At 36.0% G+C, this 15,402-nt stretch overlaps 1 protein-coding gene across 1 annotated transcript in view; it reads left to right on the top strand.

The window, feature by feature from the left end:
* Positions 1-3,222, top strand: part of LOC111631895 (patched domain-containing protein 3-like) — an 8,262-nt gene extending 5,040 nt beyond the window's left edge. Inside the window, exons 3-4 of the mRNA XM_023376230.1 lie at positions 1,885-2,946; positions 3,128-3,222. Coding sequence (XP_023231998.1) covers positions 1,885-2,946; positions 3,128-3,222 — 1,157 coding nt within the window. The remainder of the gene's footprint in view (positions 1-1,884; positions 2,947-3,127) is intronic.
* The last annotated feature ends 12,180 nt before the right edge of the window (positions 3,223-15,402 follow it).

Here is a 15,402-nt window from a genome sequence, read left to right as displayed (position 1 = left end):
GGAGAGAGAGCAACCGGGGAGAGTTCGACTGTCATCTTACAGCGAGTTCAAAGCACATTAGACCAAAATTTACGGGACCATCACTAAATATTCCTGAAAACGCATTTCAAAAATTAAGCAGTATTTTAATACAGTTTAATCCAGTAGCTACCCAACACAATATTATTTCAGAATTGCAACATTTTAAATCGTCATGGAATATTTTAAAGGAAAATGTCAATGAAACTTTTATAGAATTAAACGAAAATGAACATTCTACTGATGATGCGATTTTATCCTCTTACCGCATTGCTTGCAAAAATTGCTATATTTGTTGTTATAGTATATTATTCAGATATAACATGTTATGTGGCGCTTATTCTATACTTGGTCAAGCATACAAATATCTGCTATCTATGTCTGTAACACAAATGTTCAGTGAACAAAGCTTTTCTATGTTAAAGTTAATTAAAAGCAAGCTAAGATACTTCAGTGGCGTACCGTAGTGGGGACGGCAGGGGCGGCCACCCGGGTGGCACTTTTTAGGGAGCGGCAAAATTTCACAATAAATAATAATAATATCTTGTAAAAATTTGAACCATCCCAATCTATATTTGCGTCGCGCCTACGATAGTTCTATCGCCCGGACAGTCCGGGAATGGGCACGCCGTCAGGGTGAAGTAGTAATTTTTTCATTCCAGGAAATCCTGCATAACCTGTTGTCCTTTTTTTTCTGCTTGTACGATTCATTCACGTTCATATACACCTCTAATATCCAATAGAGCTATTTAAACAGGTCGCTGCACTATGAATTTTACTCTTTTAAATTGAAATAACTAAATAAGGGGGAACGAAATTTTCCTCCGTCCCGGGCGACTGACACCCACGGTACCCCACTGAGATACTTATAAGTATCTCGCAAGAAAATCTAGAAGCCTTCATGTTAATGTCAGTAGAGAAGGATTTTTTAAACGAAATACATTCTGATGATGCCATTAATATTATTGCTCAACAAAGCAAACTTTCAAATAAAAAATTATAATTGTAGAATATAGACTTGTGATTATTGTAATTTTTGTCAATGTTGTATTTTGAATATATTTAAATATAAATAGAAAAAAAAATACATTTTTTTTTATTTGTGGGCTGGGCTGATAATAAATTTTCCACACAAAAATTTTAGGGCCAGTCCGTCCCTGATTATCGTTGGGTAGTTTATCATGGGCTCACGCAACCTTCGCTGTAAGCACTATAGGAAAACTTGTCTGAAGTAAGATTGTATGAAAAATGTAAATGTACCTGAATATATTAAATTATATTCAAATATAAAAGATTTTGTGTCAATCATAAAATTGTACTAATTTCTATCTACGCTAATTAGTGTGTATTAATATAATTTCTCTGTATTTATCATTTTATTATAATTAGGCTATACAGGTGTTACTGCGATTTTTATAAAAAAAATATAAAATTTTAATATCTTAAAGTTTATTATTTTAGATTGTCTAACGTCTCTATTTCACTTCGATTATATAATTTTAAATCGCGATATTTATAATTTATATTTATATATACATATTTTTTTGTCATTTTTCTTAGTTTTTATTAAACAATATTGTTGAGTTTTTGTTAAATAGGAGATGGATATTTGCTTTTTTTTTCTGGCATTTTCTAATTGCATATAAAAAATAAATACGTAGGTCTGCTTCATACACGCAATGCGAATTAAGTTACTACAATTTTGTAAAGGTTAAAAAGTATAAGACCAAATAACCTTAAGATTAATATTATGTAATTATTTATCTATTATTAATTTTGTACACATATTATATAGAATTTAACTCTAGTTGTTTTATTTTTCAGTCCCTTTCTTTCATATATAATTTCTAATTATTTTAATTTCAGAACAAAATGAAGTACATCTTGAAGAGAAAAATAACGCTGGAAAAGAATTTACTATGGTATTTTTTAAAGATTTCTTAGGAGAAATACTTTCTGGTATACTGGTGAAAATAATTATTATTATAATTTATGTCATTAATTTGTCGTTTGGAATTTGGGGAACATTTCACATTCAGCATGGTATTAAGTACGAAAATTTATTTCCAGAAGATTCTGTAATTACACAAGGACTTAAAACTAATTTCAAGTACTTTACGCATTTTTCATATCCTTTTCAGATAATTATTAATGAAACGTTGGATTACTCGGATATAAAAGTACAAAAATCGATAGGAAATCTGTTCAATAAATTCGAGAAACATCCAAATATTGCTACAGAAGAATTTACTGTGTCTTGGTTGAAATTCTACAAAGAATTTCAGAAAAGTCCCGTAGCAAAATTCTCATTGCAGGGTTACAATATGTCAAACAAGCAGGACTTCATTAATGGCCTTCGTGATGTTTTCTTTAACATCAAAGCTGCCCAATCACTGTCTAATGACGTCGTCTTTAACAGCAACGGAACTGACATCTTATACAGTAGATTTTTTATTATTAGTAAAGATTTAAATTCTTCATACTCAGAAAGAAATACATTAAGAGATTTGATGAAAATCACTGACCAATCCGACATTCCTGTTCTAGTACATTGTATAAAATCAGGGATGATTGAACAAGGGATTATTATTGGACAAATGATTCACCAATTATTTTGGATTACTGCTGTGCTAATAACAGCGGTTTATCTGCTGTTCGTACCGAACTTATTAGTCGCAATTATTGTTGCAATATCAGTTGTTTCTTCAATGGTAGAAACCTTAGGTTATATGTCTTTATGGGGTGTCAACTTGGATATTATATCAATGATGAGTCTCATTCTGTGTGTGGGTTTCAGTATAAATTATCCTGCTCATATTTCGTATGCTTATATCATGTCACAATGCAAAATACCAAACGAGAAATTAAAAGATTCTCTGTATCGTATAGGCTTTCCAATATTCCAAGGATCATTGACCACAGGATTAGGTATATTGATTTTACATTCTGATGTGTATTTTCTTTCCACATTTGTAAAAATTGTAATTCTTGTTGCTACAGAAACGGTTTTCCATGCTTTATTTTTTATTCCAATTGTTTTTTCTTTCATTTATGTCATTTTCGAAAAAATAAAATTAATTCCTTGTTAAACGAGAAATTTTTATTTCAGTGAGTTTAACAAAATACGTGTGGTGTCACCGACTGCAGCGACTTCCCTTCCAGAGTCCTTTGTGTTTCTCAGTTAGCTATAAGTTTCAACTTTGACAAAGTATATATATATATATATATATATATGTGTGTGTGTGTGTGTGTGTGTGTGTATATATATATATATATAATAAATACTGCTAATCAGCTAATTAAAAGTAAATTCGAAAATAAAACTTAATTTTTAAAAATAAACTACAGTACATTAATCCATTTATTTATATTTATCATGTTTATAAAGAATTGGCGGCTTACTTCATGCGTAGCTATTACTTAGCTTTATAATCCGGCACTTCGTTCTCATTCAATAATTTTTCTGTTTTTCCTCTATATTTCCTTAGCTTTAGTTCACACTGAGAGCGATTCCCCAGCGAAAGCGAAAAACAGAGCGAATAACCTGTCAAACAAGTTATGTTTGACCAGTTATTCGCTCAGTGTGAACTTAGCTTTAGTTTTGTCACACTACTATTCTCATCTTTTATCTGTTTCTTTTATATGAAGTCCTTAGATGCTTAGTCATTCGTTGTCGCAATTCTTATTAGCTGCCTATCCCTACCTTTTCTTTTCAGTTCCTCATGGGCTTGATCTGCCGCCTTTCCTATTTCTATAGCCATTTTAGCGTTTTAGCATGCCAGCTTTTGTGTTTCTTCCTTGTTAATTGATATTTTTCGTCTTTTCTTCATTTCTTTCTTTTCTTTATTGAAAATTGCTCCTTCTCGTTTCACCATTAAGTGTATCTTTTATATGGTAGCCCTTTTCCTATGTTTTCCTTAATATCTCCTGTTCGATTTTTCTTCTAATACAACTATTAAGGTTCCATTAATCTTGCACATTTTTTAGTCACTTTATTTTTTCAAACTGTGTGAAATCTTGGTAGATTCAAGGAACTCTTGTTCGCTGATTCCCTCCTGGAGTTTTGTATTCTGATTGTAGATATCTTTTAATAGATCCTGCTCCTCTGAGTCCGTTGGGACATTATATAGGATTATTTTTGGTGATTTTTTCCCCTTCTCGACTAGCTTTATCTTGTCAGTCAGGGCATCCTCCTTTTGCACCGCATGCTTTAATACCTGTAAGTCTTTATCTTCCAATACTTGAATTTTTATATCTCCTTCTGATAGGGGTCTGATAGTTTTAATCTTTATTCCTAGTTGCTTGGGGTCCACGTGGCTGCGTAAGAGCTCTAGTGTCTCCTCCGGGGTGGGAACAGGCTCGTCAGGATTTTTAATTGCCGATACAATAATCTCATGGTTCATATTTTTTGGATTTTTTATCCCTTCTAATGCGGCTGATTTTTTGGCTATCAATTTAGTAGTGTTGCTGATGGGGGTGCGCTGGCGCTTGGTTACCACAGCGTAGGTGCCCATACCATATAGCCCTTCATACTTTGTTAAGGTTTTAACCTGTTGTCTTAACTCAAGGACCAAGCCAAATATCTGGTTGGCCGCCGCGTGCATTCTGATGGCCGCTTCCTTGACAGCAGCCCTTTCTTTACTCTTCACAGACACATTGGTATTCGCAGGTATGCTAGAAACGATGATTTCAAGTTGCGAATTGATATTAGCTATTAAGTCCTCCTCAGCGTAGCTGTTATTTGATAAAACACAATCTGTAGTCTCTTCCATGGTTATCACTACACAAATACACTTGCCAAAATACACTGGATTTTATGGATCGAACGGTGTAAGACTCGTGGGTGTACGACCAACGCAACCCGAAAAACCGGGCGGGAGAGACCCGAATTAGGGTCAGTTAGAGTGCTAGGTTCAACCACGTGGTAAGGTCAATGACCTTTCACCCCTTTGTTCGAGTAAAAAACTAAAACAGCCGTAGCGGCTAAACTACTAAACGTAGCCGAATGGATATAACGTGACAGATAGACAATTAGGTACCCAAAGAAGTACTCTGATATGGGCAAGTTCGGTGGCCCGATAAGCCCGCACGTTGGCCCGCGGTCACGTGACTATCGGTCGGGATAACTGGAGAACGGAGAATCGTAACGAAAAACTGTAAACGCCGTTATACAGCTTTTAAACAGCCGAGTAATTTGATATAACGAATTAAGATTTCTCCCCGGAAATCGCACGGAAAAAGTGGCCGGAAATAATGAAACTTCCGGAGCCCGTAATTCCCGAGCGGCTGGACCGATCCAAATAAAATTTATATTAAACGATAGCTTACCGTGAGACGAACTCAACGATATATAATATTCTCCAACTTTCGATGCGACGATCGAAAGCTGGAGCGAGGTGAAGCACGTCCTAACGGCGTCGCGACTACAACTTTTTTTCCCCCATACCTCACAGCAATAGGTGAGGATGGGTTCAATAGCACATTTGTAGATGAGTTTGCTGTTTGTGCTGTTGAGGCCCCATCCGTTTCTGGCTATGGACCTGAGGCTATGGCTGGCTCTGATGGCCTTATTATAGGAATAGTAGACATGATCTTTCCATGAAAGCTTAGGGTCAAGAATGATCCCTAGATATTTTAAGTTGTTAACAATTTGGATTTTCTCACTGTTTATCTTGATTGTGGGCTTCTTTTGTAATGGATTTCCTTTAGGGAAAACTATAGCTGAGCATTTATTATAGTTGATTATTAAGTTGTTATCTTTGCTCCAATTATAGATCACTTCCAGAAAGTTATTAGTATAATTTTGAAGTTTTTCTTGGTTTTGGTATGAAAGGAGGATGACTGTATCATCAGCATACCCTTGAATATGGGGGTTCCCGTCTTGAGGGGTGTCTTTTTTGAGGTTTAGGATACCATTATATAGAATGTTCCACAGGAGTGGACCAGACTTTGAGCCCTGGGGGCACCCCCTGGTGATGGTGGTCCTGTATAGGGTTTCACCATTTTCCACAGTGAGGGTGGACCTTTCTGTTAGATAACTTGTCAGCAGATTAAAGATGTTTAGAGGGCAATGGGCACTGGCAAGGGTGGCCAGGATGGCTGGCCACCAGGCGTGGTCAAATGCTCCTTTGAAGTCGATGCTGACCATGATTGTGTGTTTCCCCTTTTGTTTGGCCTCCTGAACATAGGTAATGACCTTTTCTAGAGCGTGATGGGTGGCTCTTCCTTTCATAAAACCATATTGGTTGGGGTTTAGGATGTTATTAGCATTTAAATGATGTAGGATCCTGTCAGCCATTAATGCATCCAACACCTTCCCTACCACAGAGAGTAGGGAGATGGGGCGATAGTCAGTTGCTTTATTTGGAGAGGTGTCCTTATCCTTTTGTATCAGTTTAATGGAGGCCTCCTTCCATTTTTTTGGGAAGTATCCACAGTCTAGGCATTTATTAAAAAGGACTGAGAACGTAGTGGGAATGGCTGCGTAAGCATGCTGAGCCATTCTCCAATCTATATAGTCTGTTCCAGGAGCTTTCCGTTTTTTTATGTTGTTAAATTGCCTGGAGATTTCTTGTGTGGTGAAAGGCCTGTCATTAGCATTGGATAGGGTGTTCATACTCTGTTTCCTGATCTGACTGTGGTAGTTGGTGTCTGTGCTGGGGTTATCTGGAGGAAACAGTTCGGAGAAGATGGTTTTATAGGTGTCTTCTAAAATGGTGGTATATTTTTGGGAGTTTGCGATGGTAGCTGGGGTTGAGAGCGGTTTCTTTTTCTTGATGGCTGTGTAGTATGGGGTTACCCAGGGACCCCGTTCGTTGGAGGCATTGCAAAAATTTTGCCATGATTTCCTTCTGGTTTGATTGATCAGGGTTTTATATTCTTTAAAATACCTTTGATAGGTTTGGTATAGTACCTGCCTATTGATAGGTTTTGATTCTTTCCTGTACTTCCTTTTAGCCACACGCACTTTCTTCCTGTGGGTTGTGAGTTCCTGACTCCACCATGGGGCTGAGGGCTTACTAGTTTTTATTCTTGTGGCTTGAAAGTATGCTTTGTGGAGAGCATTTTGTAGCTGTTCGACAGCATAATCTATGTCTTGTGGTTGATTGATTGAGGTAAGATCTGTGGGATCCCAGTGGAATTTTATGTATTCCTGGTAAAGGTCCCAGTTCGTGACATTATGAATTGTTAATTTTTCTGGGCAGTTTGCAAATGAGATTTTGGTGAAGATGTAAGCGTGATCACTCACTGATAGACATCCTTGGGTCTGGCAAGTGATTTTAAATTTCAGTAGGTTTCGGTTACCGAGACATAGATCAATCCAGCTTTTCCCAGTGCTGCTAGAGAAAGTAGGCAGCTGGCTAGAATTCAGAGACTGGAGGTCCATTTCAGAGAGGAATTCACATACCGCATGTCCCCTTGTATCTTCGACTGAGCTATGCCAGATGGGTGATTTTGAATTGAAATCCCCGCAAACCAGGATTGGGTTCGCAGAGAGTTCATTTATATACTGTTTTAGTGCATTTAGAGGGGGATGAATGTCCTCTGATGGTGGAGCATATACATTTAGGATGAGCAAATGGTGAGAGCCATAACTAACCCTGATGGTAGTGATATAGTTGTTACAATATTGAGTTACCAGCTGGGCATTCAGGTTATTGTTGACAATTTGAAAGCCTGTCTTTATCGGTTGGTTGTCCTTGCTCCAGGTATAAATAGGCCCCCTGCCAAGCAGAGCGACCTTTCTGTCGTAGAGGTAGGGTTCCTGGAAAGCGAGGATGTCAGCATTCAGCTCTACTGATGTCTGGACAGTATTTGACATGGCGGCCCGACACCTCTGTAGGTTTATTTGCAGTATGTTGAGGGTAGCCTTTGTTGGATGCGTTGGATTATTAGTCTGATTATAGATGCTGTTGTTAGCCATATTGAGAGCCTGGGTGGAAGCCATTATTCATAACATGTTGTCTGAATCTGACTTGCTTTATACCTTTTAAGCATCGGGCATGATTTGTCAAAGGCATTGTGATCGGTCGAAACCGCCTTATTTGCTGGAACTATCTTATTATAATGTCTACAGTTATAGCATTTGGGTTCACTTTGTCGGTATGGACAGTCCTTGAATTTATGCCGTTTTGTACAGTGGGTACAGCGTTGCTTCTCAGTGCACCTGTGCGATGTATGCCCAAACCCAGTGCAGTTAAAGCAGCGGGTAATTGCTATGTAATCATCCAGTAAAATTGAGGACCAGCCTATGTAGACTCTTTGGTTCTGCATGAGCAAGTTTCTTATACTTGGCTGGACACTTAAGATAACATGTCTGGTGTTGCTGTTTCCTTTGGGGCGAAAACTGTGTTTAATTTTGGTGCTGTTGATAAACTCGTCTTTGGATAGAACTTCATGTAAGTGGCTATTTTGTTGGTAGATGTTCTGAGTTAGGTGTCCTTCTTCAATGTCATCAGGTACGTTATACAAGATTAGTTTTCGCAATTTCTTATTTCTTTCCACGATCTGTATTTTATTTGTTAAGGCTTCGTGGTTTTGGACTGCACTTTTTAGAGTCTGGAGGTCGGTTTCATCATGCAACAGTATCTTAATGTCTCCGCTGGGGAGAGGTCTCGCTGTCTTAATTTTAACTCCGAGCCTTTTGGGATCGACATGAGTTTGTAGGAGTCGCATTGTCTCTTCGGGGATTGGTGTTGGTTCCTCTGGTTCCCTTATGGCCGAAATTATTAACTCGTGATTCTCATTTTTGGATTGTGTTTCCCTTCAAGTTTGGCCGATTTGGCTGTTATAAGTTCTGTGGTCTGACTCATCGGTGTTATATTCTTCTTTACGGCAGCTGAATATGTGCTTTTAAGTTTTTGGGTGCCGGTGATTTCGAGCGCCTTGACCCTTTCGCGGAGGGCAAGCACGACCCCGAAGATCTGATTGGCAACGGCATGCATTTTCACCGCCGCCTCCCTTGCCTGAGTACGTTCTTTCGTTTTTATAGAGACTGTTGTATTAGTTGGAATGTATGATAAGATCGTATCGAGATTCTCGTTTATTGTAGTAATCAGGTCTTCCTCAATAAAGCTGTTATTAACAGCACCGTTTTCGTCCTCAGTAGCCATTCTGTCCACGATGTACTTTTGAAGAGATTGCACTGAGTATCTGTGCAGGGTGAGACAGAACAGGGCACAGTCTTGAGCAGAGCCGAAAAGCTTTCCTAAGTGTTGTCTCCGAATTAACAGTCAATGTTCAAGATGATCGAAGAGAGGAGCACGGACACGGCAATGCGGCGCGAAAATCGCCGAGTAGCTAACCCGAATAAAACGCTAACTGGGCACCCACTAGTAACGCCCAGGAGAAACTCCCGACAGTGGATGAAATTACAAAAACAATCCAATAATGGACGTGGCCGGAAAAAGTAACAAACGCCGAACGCCGATCGGCTTACCCACGCCTAATGGGTTTTTCCACCACGTGGCACAAGACAGCCTTTGTCTACCAGATGATTAATTCCTGCCGTATTTATCCGTTAATCCAAGACTGACAGAGTTGAGACTTACAGATTATGTTACAGATCGCCTGGGCCTAACTTAACAGTCTTTCAATCCAGTGTAGTACATAAGGGGGCCTCAGTGGGGGACGGCAAATGCCAAAATGATCGGACGGATATATCACCAAAAGTTGAGGACCGATTTTAAAAATATTGGTACTCACAGGTAGCTGTCGTTGTCCGGAATCCAACGGTATCGAGTTATCCAAGATTGATCGATCAGTGACCGAAAAACCACAATCGAAAACGGACGATATTTTTAAACGTTCACTCTCAACAACCGAGGTTGGCAACCTCTATTAAAAATACATAAAATTTATNGGCACAAGACAGCCTTTGTCTACCAGATGATTAATTCCTGCCGTAATTATCCGTTAATCCTAGACAGACAGAGTTGAGACTTACAGATTATGTTACAGATCGCCTGGGCCTCACTTAACAGTCTTTCAATCCAGTGTAGTACATAAGGGGGCCTCAGTGGGGGACGGCAAAGGCCAAAATGATCAGACGGATATATCACCAAAAGTTGAGGACCGATTTTAAAAATATTGGTACTCACAGGTAGCTGTCGTTGTCCTGAATTCAACGGTATCGAGTTAACCAAGATTGATCGAACAGTGACCGAAAAACCACAATTGAAAACGGACGATATTTTTAAACGTTCACTCTCAACAACCGAGGTTGGCAACTTTACCATGCTCATCCTCAGACAATCATATACTGAATCATATAAGATGAATTACAAATTAGAACGTACTGTACATGTCATATTTTTAAACTTAAAAGGCACATTACATAAAATTAAAATACAGTCAACCCCCTATAAACTGCCACCATTGGTTTTCAGACAATGATGGAAAGGTGAGGGTGGTGGTTTATCAAAAATGGCATGCAAATAGGAAAGTCTTGATAATAAGAATAATTATCACATTTCCTTCATTTACATTACAATTATTGTTTTCACTTATAAAAAACATGTCCAAAGTAGTTTGAACTACATTATTTTCTTGAGTCATGGAGATAAATGTATCCAATGAGTCAACATGCATAAGATAATCCTTATTCTTCACTTACCTCCAGAATCTAAACAAGCTAATCTAAACACCTTTCTCATTTTTTCTAGCAAATTTTTAAATTAAATTATGGAATATAGTGCTGATTTTGCCCCATTGTTTAATTTAATTTAAAAATTTGCTAGAAAAAGCAAGAAAGGTGTTTTTCAATAATATATAGAAGTTCTAGCTTACTCCACATAGAATTGATTAACTCTGCAAAATTATCTTCATTACAGTTGATTTCAATCAATTCTTCAGAAGCAAGTTGGATTGTGGAAGTGATGTTTGAAAGATAACTGAGATCTCTACCTAACATTCAGACACTGTTATAATCCTCGTCAATTTGTACCTTCTTTCTGAATAGGTCAATGTGTAGCCAACAATTTTTTATTGTCCTAGATGTCATCTCATTCCATGATTTTTTAATTAGCTACAATGCAAATTTCAGAGACATCTCAACAGGAATTTCATGACTGATGCATTTGATAATTTTCCTTACTTAGTGGCATCTGTAGTTAGATTTAAAACTTATATTATGTATCAAGTGATTGCAGAATTTGCTAAAAAGAATTGTATTTCCACATTGTTCAGATTGACTATTTCATGTCAGGGTGTATTATCAATAACAGGACATTATGGTTTTCTCTCTTCATATGTCTCTATTAAAATCTTAAACAGTAGGACTGTCATTCATCCTATTTTGTTGTGGTTGTAGTGGCAATAAATAGAAGGATAGAAATTTTTAAAATAACAAATCTTCCAAATAACAGTTGCAGTTCTTTTATCACTACTATGTGAATTACAAAAAAAAAGGCAATTGTAATTTTATCTTTATTCTTCTTGCAGCCTTTCACAGTTGCAGTCATTTTGTCAGATTGGAATTGGTAAAATAAAGCAGTTTCATTCATGTTATGCACATCTTTGCACTTACATGTGCAATTCCTATCAGTAATGCTTTTTCAGGTTCATCATACCTTCCAGTTTTCATTTTTCTAGCTGCTCTATTTTCTGCATTCATCCACTTGCATTTTTGGTCTAAAATATCTCTACTATCTGTCTATTTACATTTTTCTTCCAGATAATAGAAAAGCGACTAGCAATATATTTTTGAGATCAGGATGGATAGGTTTCACTATAGGCACAGATTTCTTGCTTTTTACTGACTATTTCTTCTCCTTTGCATAAAAGACTAAAACAATCACAATAGCTAGTACAACAGGCACTCTATAGCAAGAATTCAGAGCACAGAAGGATCTAAACATTTCAAACTTGACTGACAGAATGTGTTCAGTTCTCNTATCTTTTAAAATTTTCAATATTTTAATCCAGTAAAAAATTAAAATTGTTTTAATAAACTATTTAATAAAAACTGATGAAAGAAAAAGTAAAAATAAATATATTTCTAATGCTAATTTTTTATTGCATGACTTCTAAAACATTGAATTATTGACTTAGTAGAGAATAAGCAGTATGACAAGTTTTCTGCATATTAATTGTTAGAAAACACAAATGTATCGATTCTTAAAGTGTTGTAATTTAACATTAATTATTGACAGTTGCGTATAAATATACTTCATGCATAAAATCATAAAAAATATATTTGAATTGTAAATGTCAAATTTATTTAAAGTAAACATAAATTATTTTATTAGTAAATTTAATTGGTCACTTAATGGAAATTGCGCACGAGCCTATAATTTATGTTAATTGCTTTTGTAGAAGTGATAATACATTACTTTCATAGTCGGAAAAATAATCAAGTTCAGAAAAGTAAGTAAATATAATCATTAAGAATTTTTAATGTTATAATTGTTAACGCTATTCTGTTTTAATATAAAATTCATAATTTATCAATTTATATTGTTTTTAGAAATTAGATGTTTTATGTTTAAACCATGTTGAATTTCATTCGTAGAAGGTAGTAATTATGGTGATTTTGTATAGTTATAATGAAACTGTCATCGCCAAACACTTTTATCGTCAAATGGCTGACTACACCGAATAAATCTATATCTTATAAAGATATAAATTCTTACAAACTTTACAATACAGTGTTGTGCGAACAAGCTTTTATAACGTGTTCTAGAAATCGAGACAGGATTCAAATATGCTATCTATTTTGTATGTGACCAGAGGGTCGGCACCTCTTTAGTGCCTCGTCAGGGATGACACCACTGTATATTTATGATAGACACAGAAACCGCAACTGTAGAACATGCGCGAGCGGTCACGTATGCGGCCGATCAGATTCGGGATGGAGGAGGGTTGAAAGACGGATCGGAATTGATTCAAAATACAAGATTAACAACAAAAATAACTGATTTAATTCAACAAAAACAAAACAAAACAAAAAAATGCATAGCTCTATGCTATTGAATAGCGGTCGAGAGTGAGAGTTTACAAGAAATCGCGAGTTGATACACTGATAATTGTGCAGATTTTCAGATTGCTGACTTCGGTCGTTTGCTCGGCGGGACGGAATCCAAGAGCGGCTGAGGGTTTTTTTTTTCTTGAATGGCAATCGAGGAAGCGATGGAGAACTGGAGGATTTAATCCGGGCAGTTCGACGATGTTCTTAAAACACAGGATAGGGAATTCCGGATAGCCTGGACGACAACAATACACCTCTTTCTTTTTCAGAGCACCTCGCGAACTCTCGACGACTTCTTGTCTTTGAGTCACACCTCCAAATCACATTATTTTTTTCTACCAATCAAAAATTTTTGATAGTAGTTCCCAGAGACACATCTGTTGCCAATTACAGTAGAAGCACGATTATCCGGACCTCTATTATCCGGATTTTCGATTATCCGGATTGTTCAAAATAAACAAAAATTTTACGAATTTGCTGATTTGCACTTGGCGAATTACGACACTGTTTATGTACGTAATGGANCAAAAAATGAGACAATTGGTTGTGACCTATCCGCTATAGTTTGTCCACAGATGAATATTGTATACTTTCTTTATTATAATGCAAGACCTTCTATCAAGGTTGACCAAGCAGAATCTGCTTGATCTCAACTGGGAGGTTTTCCCATACTCCCCATATAGCTCAGATATTGCACCCTCTGACTACCATCTCTTCTCCATTCAACACTTCTTGGATGGAAGGCAATTTGCTGATGATAAGATGAAAATCACATTCAGTTCTTCATGACAAAGCAACCTGAGTTTTAATGTGTAGGAATCTGTAACCTGTCCAATCAATGGAAGAAGGTGCTTGATTGTAATGGCAATTATTTTACTGAATAAACTATTTTTTGTTTTTGAAATAAATGCTGTACAGTACTATAAAACTAGAAAATTCCAGAAACTTTTACATCAACCCAATATACATAAACAAAATTTTATTTACTGATCTTTTACTAATCAAACTATTTTTTGTTTTTGAAATAAATGCTGTACAGTACTATAAAACTCTAGAAAATTCCAGAAACTTTTACATCAACCCAATATACATAAACAAAATTTTATTTACTGATCTTTTACTAATCTTAAAATAATTTCAGTGGATATTTGTACTGAAAATCATTTTTGGAAGTTTTTTCCAGCATAATTATTTTGAATGTAAATAGGATGTTTGTATTTTACACATGTACTGTACAATATATGAAAATGTTGGAAAGATGTCTAAATGCTGTAAATTTTATTACACTATAAAACAAAATTTTTTATTTAAACAATTTACAGTACCCGTATTTATTTTGTACTTTCCCTGTCTGATATTATAATTATTTTAGAAGTTCTGATAAAAAGCTGATTTTTTTTTTTTGAATGTGTTAAATAATTTGTTAAAGTATATTATCAAGGCACAAGTTTTTTTTTATATCGAAATTCTTATTAAATATTTGTGTGTGTCTGTATATATATATATATATATAATGTCAGTTTCTTATTCGTTTCAAAACAACAGAAAAATCAGTAATAATATTTTGATGTATGAAGTGATAAAATAAATACAATATATATGTATTAGTTTTTNGTAGAACCTCCATTATCCGGACCTCTATTATCCGGATTTTCGATTATCCGGATTGTTCAAAATAAACAAAAATTTTACGAATTTGCTGATTTGCACTTGGCGAATTACGACACTGTTTATGTACGTAATGGAATTCATAACTTTTTTTTTGTTTCAGCAACGTCTCATCCAGTGATCGTAAACTCTTAAATATATTTTACGTCGTAATAAAAATATAAATTTTACTACGTATTTATAAATAATTTATATTCAAATTACATCATTTCTATGACCAAGGTCGGCGTAAGGCATGGACGACATGGGCCACCGCCTATGCACCGAAGGGCCTCGCGCCTCGAAGGTTTATGCATTACTTAAAACCGCGAACGCGACAAAAAATTTTACTCGTCTTAAAACGATAAATAGNGACATGGGCCACCGCCTATGCACCGAAGGGCCTCGCGCCTCGAAGGTTTATGCATTACTTAAAACCGCGAACGCGACAAAAAATTTTACTCGTCTTAAAACGATAAATAGCTTGTCAAATTTTTATTCATAAAAATGTAATAGTTTGTTTATTGCAAGAAGACGGATTTTATAAAATAAAAAGCAGTTTCAACTGCTTTTTATATTATAAAATCCGTCTTCTTGCGCCACCAGAGGGCTCTTTAAACAATAAGTAGTCTGTTAGCACTGGTCAGTAGTAGTCCAAATTCAATACGAACGTTTGTTTCTTGAAAATTTGATCACGATTTAAATACAGTATTTATTTTTAATATTACCGATATGTCATCGAAAAGAAAACGTGTTGTATTATCATTAAA

The sequence above is a fragment of the Centruroides sculpturatus genome, unplaced genomic scaffold (assembly GCF_000671375.1).
Source record: "Centruroides sculpturatus isolate CEXI.00-Female unplaced genomic scaffold, Cexi_2.0 scaffold578, whole genome shotgun sequence".
NCBI classification, from domain to species: domain Eukaryota; kingdom Metazoa; phylum Arthropoda; class Arachnida; order Scorpiones; family Buthidae; genus Centruroides; species Centruroides sculpturatus.
The sequence above is the reverse complement of the archived record's forward strand: the minus strand, read 5'-3'. Positions and strand labels throughout refer to the sequence as shown.